Source organism: Pinus tabuliformis, chromosome 1_1 (genome assembly GCF_031772625.1).
Source record: "Pinus tabuliformis cultivar Carrire ecotype Pingquan chromosome 1_1, CPIR1, whole genome shotgun sequence".
Taxonomy (NCBI): domain Eukaryota; kingdom Viridiplantae; phylum Streptophyta; class Pinopsida; order Pinales; family Pinaceae; genus Pinus; species Pinus tabuliformis.
Window position 1 is genome coordinate 853,674,719 of NC_142297.1, and position 14,544 is coordinate 853,689,262.

A 14,544-nucleotide genomic window follows, 5' to 3' on the forward strand; every position below is an offset into this window, starting at 1 on the left:
CATATGCCAAAGATAAAACACAAGAAATTAACCCACGAAGTCAATGCAAGTAGAAACATCATAATAGAACCAATAGAGGAAAAAACGAAATTGTTTCACAAGTTACAATCAAGTTAGGAAATTGAGATAAACATATGCAATTTGGAAAATGGAAAGAAACTTTGAACCTGCTCCAATTTAATGTATAATTTTAATTTTTGATTGACTAGCGATTGCAAAACAATACATGTCACAATACAATCAACTATAAAATTTAAATAGATGTTGTTAAATTCACAGAGACCTTCCAAGTATTCCCTATGATTCATAGATGCTAAACCAGGTAGACCATTAGCATTGATTACAAGTATTCCCCATGATTCATAGATGGTAAACCAGGTAGACCATCAGCATTGATTACAAGTATTCCCCATGATTCATAGATGGTAAACCAGGTAGACCATCAGCATTGATTACAGTGCATAACCCCAAAGGAATTGTAAGAGTTGAACTTGTGACATCCCATTTCTGAGAAGTTCAATGTCTAACTCCAAGGCCAATCAAGCCAACCCCAGGGCTCAAAAATAAGATAATAAAAATATATATACTTTTCGTAATGAGGCGTGATACCTATCATCCAGCTCATAAAGGATATAGGTTGGTAACAATTGAAATAGACTTACAAATTAGCTAATTTAGAGAGTTTCATTGTGGGCAAAATCAAGAATCTCATTCTAGATTACGATTTAAGTTGGGAATCAAACCCTACTCAACTAATGAAAGGACTGAAATTTTCTAAACCCCTTTCCAGCACTAATTTAAATATGTAGACTATAGATTGGTACTACCCAGGCACTCCCTAGGTGACATTATTAAGCAACGCATCAATAGCTACAGAGTGATTGATACAGATGTGGATGATTCTTCTCCCTCCTATACTTTTTACATCTATACCTAATGACAAGTAATGGGCACTTCCACAGTATGTTGTAACTAGTGTATTTTTTAGCCTCGTCGACCTCTCTTTTGGTCACCCACTGCCATTAATAAAACTAGTCTTATCTTATCTTTTGTCGTCTGTTAATAAGAAATGGTACTGTAATATAAAAACAATACTAAATAGCCAGGACTAACTCTCACCAATTTAGATCCTCATCTAGGTGAGCACTTAGTGTCTATACTTTCTTCGCCATTGATTTCGTTGTTAGACGATGGAATTAATATTCACCGTTTGATTCGAAGTGTTTGATTCATTATCCCTGGCCACGCATCGCATCTGGCATCTGGCCGTGCATCGCAACTATCATCTGGAAAGTATGCATTGCACTTCGAATCCTCCTGTGCTCTCTATTCATTAAGCAAAACCCTCTTGCGCTCTCTGTTCATTAAGCAAAACGAGAAACTTCCAGGATGTGGATATCATGCCAGGGGGATCCATGAGCATCGTGAGAGAAAGCCTTACTGCTGCCATTGTCAAATTCAAGGCTGGAAGTATCGAGCCAGCCCATCACCATACCTTTGGGCATGATCTTATTGTTGTCAAATTCAAGAGATACTTTTTAGCATTAAAATACTTAATTAGCATTTTACACCATACGAAACTTTGAAAATAGCAAGTGACAACCAATACAACGAATGGCAGATCAGTTGTAAAAGCATTTTACTGGATGTGCATTAGAGTCAGAAATCTCATCTAATATACAATTTTTTCCTAAAGAGTCATTTGAGAACCATCATATTTATATAAATGAAGGAAATTATCAAAAATGATAACGATTTGTCACAAACGCAATTTTTGCAATAAGGAAGCACTATTGCTTTATGCCATGACGTAATGCTACTATTGGGCGTTTTTTCTTTGGATAGGTGCAAGAGACAAATGAACATGTAAGTATAGGAAATATATGAACAGTTTAAGCTATTTGAAAAATAGTGTATTTACGCATGAAACATATTCAACTAGAAATATGACGAGGAAAAATAAGAAATTCATTATATGTGAGAAGTAAAATGTTGGAGAATCTTCACCTTTGAGGTTTGAGAAATGGACATGGCAATATATCACAACTAGAAAAATCTTGTTCATTGATGCAGATCATTGTTACAATTAACAATATATATCATATGCCAAAGATAAAACACAAGAAATTAACCCACGAAGTCAATGCAAGTAGAAACATCATAATAGAACCAATAGAGGAAAAAACGAAATTGTTTCACAAGTTACAATCAAGTTAGGAAATTGAGATAAACATATGCAATTTGGAAAATGGAAAGAAACTTTGAACCTGCTCCAATTTAATGTATAATTTTAATTTTTGATTGACTAGCGATTGCAAAACAATACATGTCACAATACAATCAACTATAAAATTTAAATAGATGTTGTTAAATTCACAGAGACCTTCCAAGTATTCCCTATGATTCATAGATGCTAAACCAGGTAGACCATTAGCATTGATTACAAGTATTCCCCATGATTCATAGATGGTAAACCAGGTAGACCATCAGCATTGATTACAAGTATTCCCCATGATTCATAGATGGTAAACCAGGTAGACCATCAGCATTGATTACAGTGCATAACCCCAAAGGAATTGTAAGAGTTGAACTTGTGACATCCCATTTCTGAGAAGTTCAATGTCTAACTCCAAGGCCAATCAAGCCAACCCCAGGGCTCATAAATAAGATAATAAAAATATATATACTTTTCGTAATGAGGCGTGATACCTATCATCCAGCTCATAAAGGATATAGGTTGGTAACAATTGAAATAGACTTACAAATTAGCTAATTTAGAGAGTTTCATTGTGGGCAAAATCAAGAATCTCATTCTAGATTACGATTTAAGTTGGGAATCAAACCCTACTCAACTAATGAAAGGACTGAAATTTTCTAAACCCCTTTCCAGCACTAATTTAAATATGTAGACTATAGATTGGTACTACCCAGGCACTCCCTAGGTGACATTATTAAGCAACGCATCAGTAGCTACAGAGTGATTGATACAGATGTGGATGATTCTTCTCCCTCCTATACTTTTTACATCTATACCTAATGACAAGTAATGGGCACTTCCACAGTATGTTGTAACTAGTGTATTTTTTAGCCTCGTCGACCTCTCTTTTGGTCACCCACTGCCATTAATAAAACTAGTCTTATCTTATCTTCTGTCGTCTGTTAATAAGAAATGGTACTGTAATATAAAAACAATACTAAATAGCCAGGACTAACTCTCACCAATTTAGATCCTCATCTAGGTGAGCACTTAGTGTCTATACTTTCTTCGCCATTGATTTCGTTGTTAGACGATGGAATTAATATTCACCGTTTGATTCGAAGTGTTTGATTCATTATCCCTGGCCACGCATCGCATCTGGCATCTGGCCGTGCATCGCATCTATCATCTGGCAAGTATGCATTGCACTCCGAATCCTCCTGTGCTCTCTATTCATTAAGCAAAACCCTCTTGCGCTCTCTGTTCATTAAGCAAAACGAGAAACTTCCAGGATGTGGATATCATGCCAGGGGGATCCATGAGCATCGTGAGAGAAAGCCCTACTGCTGCCATTGTCAAATTCAAGGCTGGAAGTATCGAGCCAGCCCATCACCATACCTTTGGGCATGATCTTATTGTTGTCAAATTCAAGGCCGGAAGTATCGAGCCAGCCCATCACCATACCTTTGGGTATGATCTTCTTGTTGTGTCTGGATGATCTCGTTTGATAAAGTCAGCTTTCACAGGGGGTAAGTGGTATCTCAGAATAAACAGGAAGCAAGCAAGCGACATAGCATTGGAAATATGGTAGAAGAAGATATGGCTAGGTCCAAACCCCCGCATATCCTCAAAAGCTAGATTTCTCCATCGTTCTTACAAGTTTAGTAGGTTTATTTTAGTGTAAGGAGCCTCGAGGCACTCGAGATATTAACTACCCGTTGTTCGTCGGTTCGATTCCCAAACGAAATACAAACCCTCCGCCGCTGAATTTCCGAGGGTTTCAACACAAATTATCATGCAGGCGCCCTGTCAAAGGTACAACTTTTTTACAACTCATTTGAGATCCAGTTTTGGGGTTCTGTTCTTTTGTTGTTGGGCTGAAAATGGGTTTACTCAGTGTTAGGTTATTTAGTTGTGTTAATTGAGTGATGCAAATCCTATCTAATTTTTGTAGAAATTATAATTTTTTTTTCCTGGTGGTTCACGACGTCCGACACATTGTCTGTGAATTTTCAAGGTTTTTGCAAATTTCATTATTATTTAAATTCAGGGTTTTGTTGTAATTGTGGTTCAATTTTGGCTGTAATTGATCTACTGTTTATGTAAAATTGCAAGAGAGTAGGGTACAAGTCTAATCACTGCTCCTGGAGGTGATAACAGTTTCTTTAGTCTCCATTTCAGGTACATTCATTCTTGTTGTTAGTACCTTGTCTGCGTATTCTATGCACAATTGCATTGAGTAGAGGTTATTTAGTTATTGGACATGAATTCCCGCACTTAATTTTATGACGGCCGTGTTCTTTTTTGTTTGTTTGTTTAAATTATATTTATTTATTGCATATGCACTGGGAGGTATGAGCATAACAAGATCCACTAGGCACCGGTAGGTATGAGCATAACAAGATCCACTAGGCACCGGTAGGTGTGATTGCATTAGTTTTTAGTAGCAGGAACAAGAATCTAGCTGTATCTTAGCCTGGACAATCACGGTCGCCCTCCGAGCATAAGATCCAAACTGTAGCCACGTGGGTTAATGGCCATCGTATGTTTAGTACTATTTGTTGCATGACACTTTGGTGGTATTTGCTGTTAATTACCTCCATTATTGCCCCCGGAGATTTGTAATCCTATTTTATCGTTGTTTAAAATGATTTTCTTCACGGCCCGACCTAGACTCGTTCACATCAATTTTTGTCATTTTATGAATTTTGTGGCTATTGATTAGCCAATACTGAATTTTTAGTGTTTCTGACTAGCCCATAGAGTAATGCTACCTCGAGGCTTGTACCCGTTGAAAGTTGTCGCGTTCCTTGTATTGAATCTCCAAACTCTTTGGAATGGGAAGCTCTACCTTTTAACCCGCACATTAAAATTGCTACTGCTTTTAACAAGGTAGAACTTCTTGTAACCTATGGGAAGGCCATATACTCTTGTCTGTTACACGAACCTTTCATACACCTTTGTGTCAATTACCTTTATTTTTGCCCCAAGATATTCATCATCCATTTATAAATTGTTTGAAGTGATTGGCCCCGCTAGTCGGGGAAAATTATTTACAACAATATTCACCATTTTATTTATTTTGTGAGTGTTGATTAGTTAGCCTTGATTGTTTAGTTTTCTAGCTATCCGAAAGAATAACACCACCTTCTCCCTCATGAAAGGTCCCTGTTTCTGGTATTGAATTTCCAATGGCTGTATTCAAGATGAGAGTAATGGAATTAAAGGTGCCATAAAGATGATGTTGATTTGTTACTTTGAATTATAGAAATCTATTGGGGTGTTTTTGGGCTTCCCTTATTTTTGTCCATCATAACTAGGTAGAGATCATTGTATGAAATTTCTTTACTTTCTTGTTTAACAACAATGTAACAGTGGTTGGGTTGGGATAATTTGATTAACATCTCTGATCATTATGTTCTGTTTCTTTTGACTTTAATGAAGCAGGTTATGACACAGTGCTTGCACAAATAAATGGTGTTCGGGCTGAGAGGCCATCGGATTTACCATCAGAGATGGTTTTAAAAAGAAAACGGTACCATGTTGAACTAGAGGCTGGTTATAACTCATCTGCACAGAAAGATGCAGACAACAATGATGAAGATGGTGATGACTTTGAGAAGCACATATCAGAGGAATATTATCAGACCATACTTGGGGAACATACACAAAAGTTCAACAAAGCCAATAAGTTGAAAGCAGCAGCAGCTGCTGCTGCCCACATAGGTCCCTCCACTGCAAAGCGTACATCAAACAGGAAAGGTCGGAAATTAAGTCATGGCTCTCAGATGGTTCTAAAAGATGAGAGGACTCCACATGGATTAGACATTCCTGCTTTGGCAGGTCCTCACATAGATGATGCAGTCCAGAATCTGTGGAATTACAACCATCTTGACATTGCTCCAGAACATGGTCCTCATACAACAACATCTGGTTTATTGGAGATAGCAGAGGGAGTTACTTTTGAAATTCCGCCAGTTTATGACAAATTAGCACCACTTCTTAACTTGCCAAACTTTACAGATGTTCGAATAAAGGAGAGTTTTTTGAAGGGTAGGCTAGATTTGAGATCTTTGTCTGCCATGATGGCTGCTGATAAAAGGATTAGACGTCAGAACTGTGCTAGAATGGGAGAACCTTCCACAAAGTATGAGACTCTTCAGGGCAGGTTGAAAGCACTATCATCATCATGTGACTCAAGCCAAAAGTTCTGTCTGCAAGTATTTGATTCTGATTTGGAGGCATTGCCAACACAGCAGGAATCATTAGGCATTCAAAGGCTGATTATGTCTGAAATAGAAAAATTGCAAATTTTTTATGTGAAGGTCTTGGAGAAAGGGGATAGCTATGAGGTTCAATACACACATTTTTCAATTTTCTTGATTTATCATTCTGCTTCCACATACTGTCTGTTTTAGCATTCTATTCGATTAGAAGAGAATTCTTGCCCATGTATACATTGCTAATTTGTAATACTATAATGCATCTTTGCATATTTTGTGTCACTAAGAATCAATGCTTCGATTTGGGCCCCGGGAGGTTGGTGTCCCTTCCTAATTGCAACAATTTTCGTCATGCTTGTGGGTTGGAACATGCATGTTTTTCTTATATCACCCTTCACTCTGTTTTTTGCTATCTTTGAAGGAGTTTATCTATCATATGTATTGAATAAGGCGCCACAGGGTGGTTGGTGTCCCTTCATCATTGCAACAATTTTTCTGACCATAATGTTCTCTTGGAAATAAGGAAGGTAGAAAAAGTATAAATATTTAGCACAGAGAAAACTCAGCATAGAAGGTTTGAATGGATTGGTTGTCAGGGTGAATTCACTTGTACCAGGAATTCATTTCTTTTGCAGTGACCTTATTTCTGACTTACCACCGATTATTGAGCATTATGTAAAGAATGTGGGGTCTCGGCATGAAGTTCTTGTCATTGTCACCATAAGAATGGTTCCAGTCAAGACAATACTTTTGTTGGAGAGATTTATGGTTGGAAAACTAGAGCCAAAAGGTGTCAATACTTTTGTTGGATAGATTTATGGTTGGAAAACTAGAGCCAAAAGGTGTATATAAATGTGTAGCCCAATCTGGTTACAAAGATGTCCAAACATTGAAGGATCTGAATTTATCAACCAGGTTTTTGAAAGCATAAAAGACTATCTCAAGCTTAGAGGAACTCATTCCTCCTCACATGACATAAGTTATGCAAGCAGAAATACAGTGGAAGAAAGTAAATACTCTTAGATGAGGATTTGTAGTAGATTGAATTGGCAAAGAATACAAGGTTTGTGTATGTTCTAGGAAAAACCACATTGAAGACTAATAAGAGCACTGGGCCTTTTGAAGGATTAATGATTGACAAGCTCTACAGGTTTCTCCAAAACAATTGCAGGTTGACTTTGTCTCCCTACAATATACCACTTGTGCATTTACTTCAAGTCAGAATGGTGCAAGAAATTTAGAGTTCGTTCACACAAAACTGTTAGAAGACAATGAAATTATAAGCTTTTACTCATAATAAAGCTTTTAGGGCCTTAAAGTTCCTGATCACTCAAAAATAATATATAATTTTGTACTATTGTTACTATTTTAATAGATTTATAAGATTTCAAAATGCAAATTTCTGTTGAGATCAGAAGAAATAAGCATTGAGTTTTTTACCATTTCCGCAATAAATCATGAATCATGTAGAGTGAACTGGTACATACATGTTTAATGTTTTGTGACTGGCGGAATGGAAAAAAATGATAACAGCTCATTACTTTTCAGTTTCAATCCTTCTTTTACAGTAAGGCTCTTATCTTTTGATGAAATGCAAAGGCTGGTAAATTAAAATTTTCAAGAAATCCTAGGTAGAGTTTGTTAAGAGGGAATTTTAAATTTTAATAGTAACTCCTTTTTATCCTTTGTCCTCGGAAATTTGTACTGTAGCCACTTTAGCAGCCATTGTAGCCAGTCAAGCATTGATTACAGCAACATTCTCAATCATAAGATAGTCCATGGCTCTTAGTTGCTTCCCTCGAGTGAATATTGTGCATACCTCACAAAATTACGAGGGTTAGATCTATTCACCTGAAGTTAACTATGTTCTCATGGTTATCTGCCTTGCAATTGTCATAGGATTCCATACAATCCTGAATATTGAATAGTGAAATATGACAGAATGAAATTAGATGTCCAAATAATAATAAATATGACTTGGAACTCAATCCTTGAAAATATTTTTTCCTCTCGTTGGCCCATTATCAGCTCAGCATTGGCATGTTTGTTGCGGTTTACAGTGATGATGGCTCCTCTTCTGGCTCTCACTCTGACCTCGTTATTGCTCTTCCTCAAACTTCCCAAGTCCTAGCTACTTCCACGAAACATTTTCTGGTGCAACACTACTACTGGAATGCTTTCCTCTAACTTAATTCATTGTCTAGGGATAATGCCTCTGGATTTTCCCCCCTTTTTGAGTCCACCCGGATCCCTTTTCCATCTTATTCTCTACTTTTCCTTTCTTTCCTTAACATAGATTTTAGACTGTTTCAGAGATGCTCTAGGCAGTCAATCGTTGTTCTTCCCAGTCCTGTTGACCTGTTTTGGTCATTTGAGCTCATTACAGATTTTAGGCTTTTCAGAGATGCTCTATGCACCTCCTTATTGCTATTCTCAATCGTTCTTCTACCTCTTCCCAATCGGTAGGTTTAATCTAGTTTGACATAACTAAACTTGCTGTCAATGTGTTTTTCCTTCTGGAGAAATTGTGATCTCGATTGAAACTTCAGAATATTTGATCTATATTCTTTGATGTTTTAAAAGTATTTATGTTAATAATTACGTATCATTTCCATAGAAGATTTTATTTTCCCAACAGGCATTGATTCAACTGGTGAGGTCGACGGAATGTTAAGCCAACCACCTTACCTCCATTCTCGCTACAGTTTTCTGCATTCCTATAGCATAAGTTAAGGGGTGACACTATGTGCAATTCCAGGGACTGGGCAGATAAATGCCCCTCGGATCTGGCACCTAGGGACAGGAAATCCTCTCTTTGCAATGCAGTTACTTGGGGCATCTTTCTTTAAGCACTTCAAAAAAGAACCTCTCTGATATTCAGAGGAACTATTCGAGTAAAATTAATGACAATACAGTAATCAAAAAATTTCCTAGATGCTTTCTCCCATGAGATGAGTTTGCGAAAAAAAAAATATGCATCTAACAGTAACTATGCAAATAAGTAAATGATTGGAAAAAATGCCTTGCCTTCCACAATCCATCACTAGCCAAAATGAGAAATTTTGTGGTTGCATCTATGGTCGTGTCTCTCACATCTGGTTCTGAACTTAAATGAACTCGAGGTACATCTCCTAATATATAAAAAAAAACGCCATTAAGTATACAGTTTCTCCCTCTGACCATTCAAATGTTACTCTTGAGCTAGACCATTAAGATAGAATTAGAAAGTTACAAATCAAAAAATTATTTAAGTATGTTCTCATTAAAATTAATCTCTGCACAACATTCGTAGTGGTACCTGGCAGGAGTGTCACAAATCCACCCTTCTCGATGTTTTGGCGTTCAATACTTGGCTCATGATCAACAGTCAGCTCAATAGCAATGCCGTTTTTACATATAACAGCCCTGGAATCCCCTGTATTTGCTACAAAGAGTTTTTTCCCATCAACTAAAATAGCAGCGACTGCTGTGGAGCCATCGGGCCCTAAATCAGCTACCTTTGCTAAAAATTTCCCATCAGTCCGGTTGTATGCATTCTTAGTGGCACTTTCTGGGTTTGTCCAGAACTTCGGCTCCATTATTATCAGAGATACTTGTTAGCATTAAAATACTTAATTAGCATTTTACACCATACAAAACTTTGAAAATAGCAAGTGACAACCAATACAACAAATGGCAGATCAGCTGTAAAAGCATTTTACTGGATGTGCATTAGAGTTAGAAATCTCATCTAATATACAATTTTTTTCTAAAGAGTCATTTGAGAACCATCATATTTATATAAATGAAGGAAATTATCACATGTCAGTATTCTTCTACACACTATTATTTACAAAATATCCATATTCAGCATACACATAACTAACAATTTCAATTGCAACTCATTATCATCCACCCTTGCTTTCAACAATGCCCATTCGCATGTCGCTATTCTTCCACACTCTATGCCTTACGGCGTTTCCTTTGCAACATCAGGTGCAAATGCTAGTTTACGATCAACCTATGCATAAGTTTGGAACATTTTATAATCTTTAAATAAATAATAGGTTATTCAATTACATTTGTTGAGTTAAAGAATTTTCTAGTAACAGAAAATTGTATGTTTGTTTGGTAGTTTGAGTTTATTTTACCGGATGTAAAATGGGGAGAGTTTAAAGTTAGTAATAAAAATGAATAGAAATTTTTTTTAGATATAAAGGAAGAAGGATATTTTTACTTTTATTGAATGCAATGGGGAGTGAGGAAAGTCAATGGTTGAATTCATTTATATATGTTGAATATATGGAATTTATAATTGAGATAAGTTAAATGGAATTTATAATTGGGATAAGTTTTAGGTAGGAAAGAAAACAGTTTTTTCATTTTTGTTTATGGGTAGATTTTTATTTCATTTAAAGATGTAATAGTAAAAGAGTTGATTTTGATATATATTTTTAGATACAATGAATTTATAATCTATATAAGCTCACGTAAAGAAGAAAAAGATTTTTTCAATTTTTTTTAGGTGGATTTATTTCATAACAAAGATGCAAGAGGAGTAAGAAAGATAGTTTTGCTACCACACTTAATTCACAAGTGAACTCAACGCTTATTCAATTTGATTTAGTATTTTTCACATGTATGAGATGTCTTTTCTTGGTAAGATTTCTTTGTTACTCAAGGGTTTAGTCTCAATATAATAAATTTTTAAATTGTAATGTATGCTTACTTAGATTCTTGACCTCTCAATATTATTTCAAAAATTCCCCTTTAAATTGAATATGAAAATTTTTCTGAACAACTCATAAAGTCACTTTTAAATTAAGATATTGACTTTAATGTTTTAGTGAACAACATGAACTAAATTTGTAGCTCTTAGGTGTCGATGGTGTGCATGTGCATTTGATAAACATGAAAAGATAATAAGTATAATGTGCAAAAGTTCCTAAAAGTGGTCAAGGCAACGTCTTCATTGCATGAACTAACTTTGTAGTTCTTAGGTGTGGATGGTGTGCATGTGTAATGTGCATTTGATGAACATGAAAGGACAAAAGGTATAATATCTAAAAGTACATAAAAGTAGTTAGGTATTAGGTTATCTCTTTTTTACTTATGAAAAGACAAAAGGTATAATATCTAAAAGTACATAAAAGTAGTTAGGTATTAGGTTATCTCTTTTTTGCTTTTGATTTGTCTATATGAGCATACATGTTTTGAAGAGATGTGATTTGACACCGAAAATGTTATAAATAGTAAAACAATTTACTTCAAATAATTAAAAAAAATGAATATGTATAAAGCAAAAATAAGATCTAGCTAAATGTTAAATCTCAATTGAATGTGATCTAATTAAATTAAATAAGTTAATCCAACATCATGTAGTGTCTAAGAACCATGGATGTAAAAGTTAGAATATTTAGGTGATCTCAAACCGAAGTTAGAAATATGAATGCAAAAATGAAACTTATGCTCAATTATGAAAGCTTAGAATAAAAAATAATGTATTATCCATGGTGAATTAAGATTGAAGAGTTGAGCATTGTATGAAATGCATCATTGTTGATGAATTTCCTAGGTCTACAAAATACACTTAAAGATGAAACGGTTCCTAGTTCTCAAGCTAAGTTAATATGGAGATAAATTTAACATTTTTCTAGGTGTAAATTCTTGCTTAAATTTAATGAAAATTTTGCCAAAGGCTATGGTTCCCTGGTTCCACGTGATTGATGGGAACTTTCATCATGAAGCTTTGTCCCTAGAGGTTTTGGACCTTTTTAAGATAATCTATAAATAAAAAATTGATAGGAGTATAAATTTACCTTGTTCAAAAATAGATCAATTAATTAATTAATTAAAATAAAATAAATAAATAAATAAATAACAAACTCAATAGATAATAAAAACTATAATCAAATTAGTAGCACTGAGGATTAGCTCAATTGTCATGAGCCAGATGTGCTCTCCCCCAAATTTAAAGAGGTCAATAGTTTGATTCAATTGATTTACTCATGATTAGGCTATATAATTTGGACCAACAATTGATCCCAATTTGGTTTGTCTAGCTTAACCTTATTCCAAAAATAGATTTGCCAGAAAATTGAGCCCGCCTACTTATTTACTCATTATATTTATAAACTCATCTCGATTTTTCATGATCTTTAATAATAATTAAAAAAAACACTCTCTTTCTAATAAACTATATTAAAATCTCATAAAACATTAAAGAAAAATTCCATTATTCACTTTGTTTTAATAAAAAAATATATCAAAATATTTGAATTTTTTTTGTAAGCTAAGGAATTTCTATTATCTACAACAAACTGAAAAATACATACTAAGGAACCTCAATCCGCCCATATGGGAAACCGGATCTGTTGGTTCCTCTTCATCAAGCATTCGATACTGTTTTTCTTTTTACATACTGTCAGAAAAAACTTACAAGACATTAAACCTTTGTAATCAGAATGTTTTCAGAGACTGTTTTTTCTAAGATCTACTAAAAGACCTATCTTCACTACTGGTTGTTGTGACATGCAATCAAATTCCCAAAAACAGAGCAGTAGCATCAAAAATCAAAAAGAGAGAGTTAACTAGCCTCTCAAATCTCCGCGCTTCCCCTTTTGATTTCATTGTTGTCTTTGGTTTTTACCAGTTCCTTCAGCATCTCCTGTATCTCCTTAATCTGTTCATTCTGTTGACGCATTATACCTTCAACATTAGCCATCTCCTTTCTTGCTGCCATCGATTCCTGAGCCATCTCCACCATTTCTGCAGCGACTTGTTCCATTACCTTGGCCAAAAGGTGCTTTAGGACCCAGTAAGTGTGAAGAGCTCGACGGTATAGGGTTAGTCTACCTCTGGTATTGCCTGGATCAGGCATCTGGGATTTCCACTCTTCCATCTCAGGGTCCGACGGTTCTTCCAGGACTCTGTTTTCCATGACTTCAATGATTTTTCGAATGTCTTCATTCGTTTCTTGATTGTAAGCCTGCTCTGCCTCATGAACCGTCCTACGGATAGATTTCCTTCCCCTTTTTCGCCTTCCCTGAGGCTGGTTTCCCTCCTCTCCATTGTTTGCTTGCCAGGGTCGGCCTTTACCTCTTTGTTCACGAGCTTTCCTTCTTCCGTCTGTTCTGCCTCGTTTAACATTTTTGCTGCTCTGTCCTTTTTCAAAAGTCTTACTCCGGAAACCCTCGTCCTGGTTAATCTCCATGTCTTCTGAGCTTTCGACCTCAATTTTTATTCTGCTCCGCTCAAATTGTCTGTCTCCGAAATCCTCCCGCTCTGCCTGGACTTCTTTATCCCAGCTCGCTGCCATCTTGACTCGTTTAAGACGTTGGTTTTGATTCCTCTGCCAGGTCTCTCCTTTCCTCGCCACCTTCTTCAACTTCTTGTTGTCTTTCATCCTTCTCTTGTTCCGCCTTATAGATTTATCGCCACCTTTCTGTTTATGATGAATTTGTCCTCCACTTCCTTTCTCCCTTGTAACTTGTATGATGCTCTCTTCGGTGTTTTCTGAGATTTGTTTTGGATTGCGTACCTGCTGCTCTGAATTATCATTAATTACTATGGTCAGGGAGGTATGGCCGCCATCCTTCTGTCCTATCTTTGCTGCCGAATACACCTGCCTTATCTTCCCGCTCAGGAGCTTCACGGTTTTTTGATTACAATTATGTTGTTTCATGGGTATCGTTATCTATGAGTTGTTTTAAACTATCCCATCTTGTCATCACCATTTGATTTGTCCAACTGTCATCCACTTTCCCCATTAATTCCTTACTTCCCCAATTGGCCAAGCAATCCGCAGGCTTATTTCCTTCTCGCTTGACATGAGAGGTGATCTTGTATTCAATATCTTTCAATGTTTCTTCAATTTCTTGGACTATGCTCGTTGTTCTCCAACTTTTGATGACCTGCTCCCACTGTTTCCCTTGTATTAATTTTTTTATGGTGTTTATAACCAGGGCTGAGTCACCTTCGATCTCTAGCTTTCTATATCCATTTCTTATCGCAATTTTGAGGCCCTGATAAGCCGCCATGAATTCCGCTTCGTTATTACTCATAGTTCCTCCATGTTCTGCATAAATCCATTCTATATCTCCTTGACTGTTTCTAAAGATTCCTCCATATCCTGCTGGACCTGGA

General features: G+C 36.0%; 1 protein-coding gene across 49 annotated transcripts in view; it reads left to right on the forward strand.

Annotated features, from left to right (window-relative positions):
* Positions 1–5,504: 5,504 nt before the first annotated feature.
* LOC149216957 (chromatin-remodeling ATPase INO80-like) overlaps positions 5,505–14,544 on the forward strand; it is a 228,672-nt gene continuing 219,632 nt past the window's right edge. For all 49 annotated transcript variants that reach the window (XM_089392881.1, XM_089392893.1, XM_089392882.1 and 46 more), the window contains exon 1: positions 5,505–6,549. In XM_089392881.1, coding sequence (XP_089249007.1) covers positions 5,713–6,549 — 837 coding nt within the window. In that variant the 5' untranslated portion in view covers positions 5,505–5,712. The remainder of the gene's footprint in view (positions 6,550–14,544) is intronic.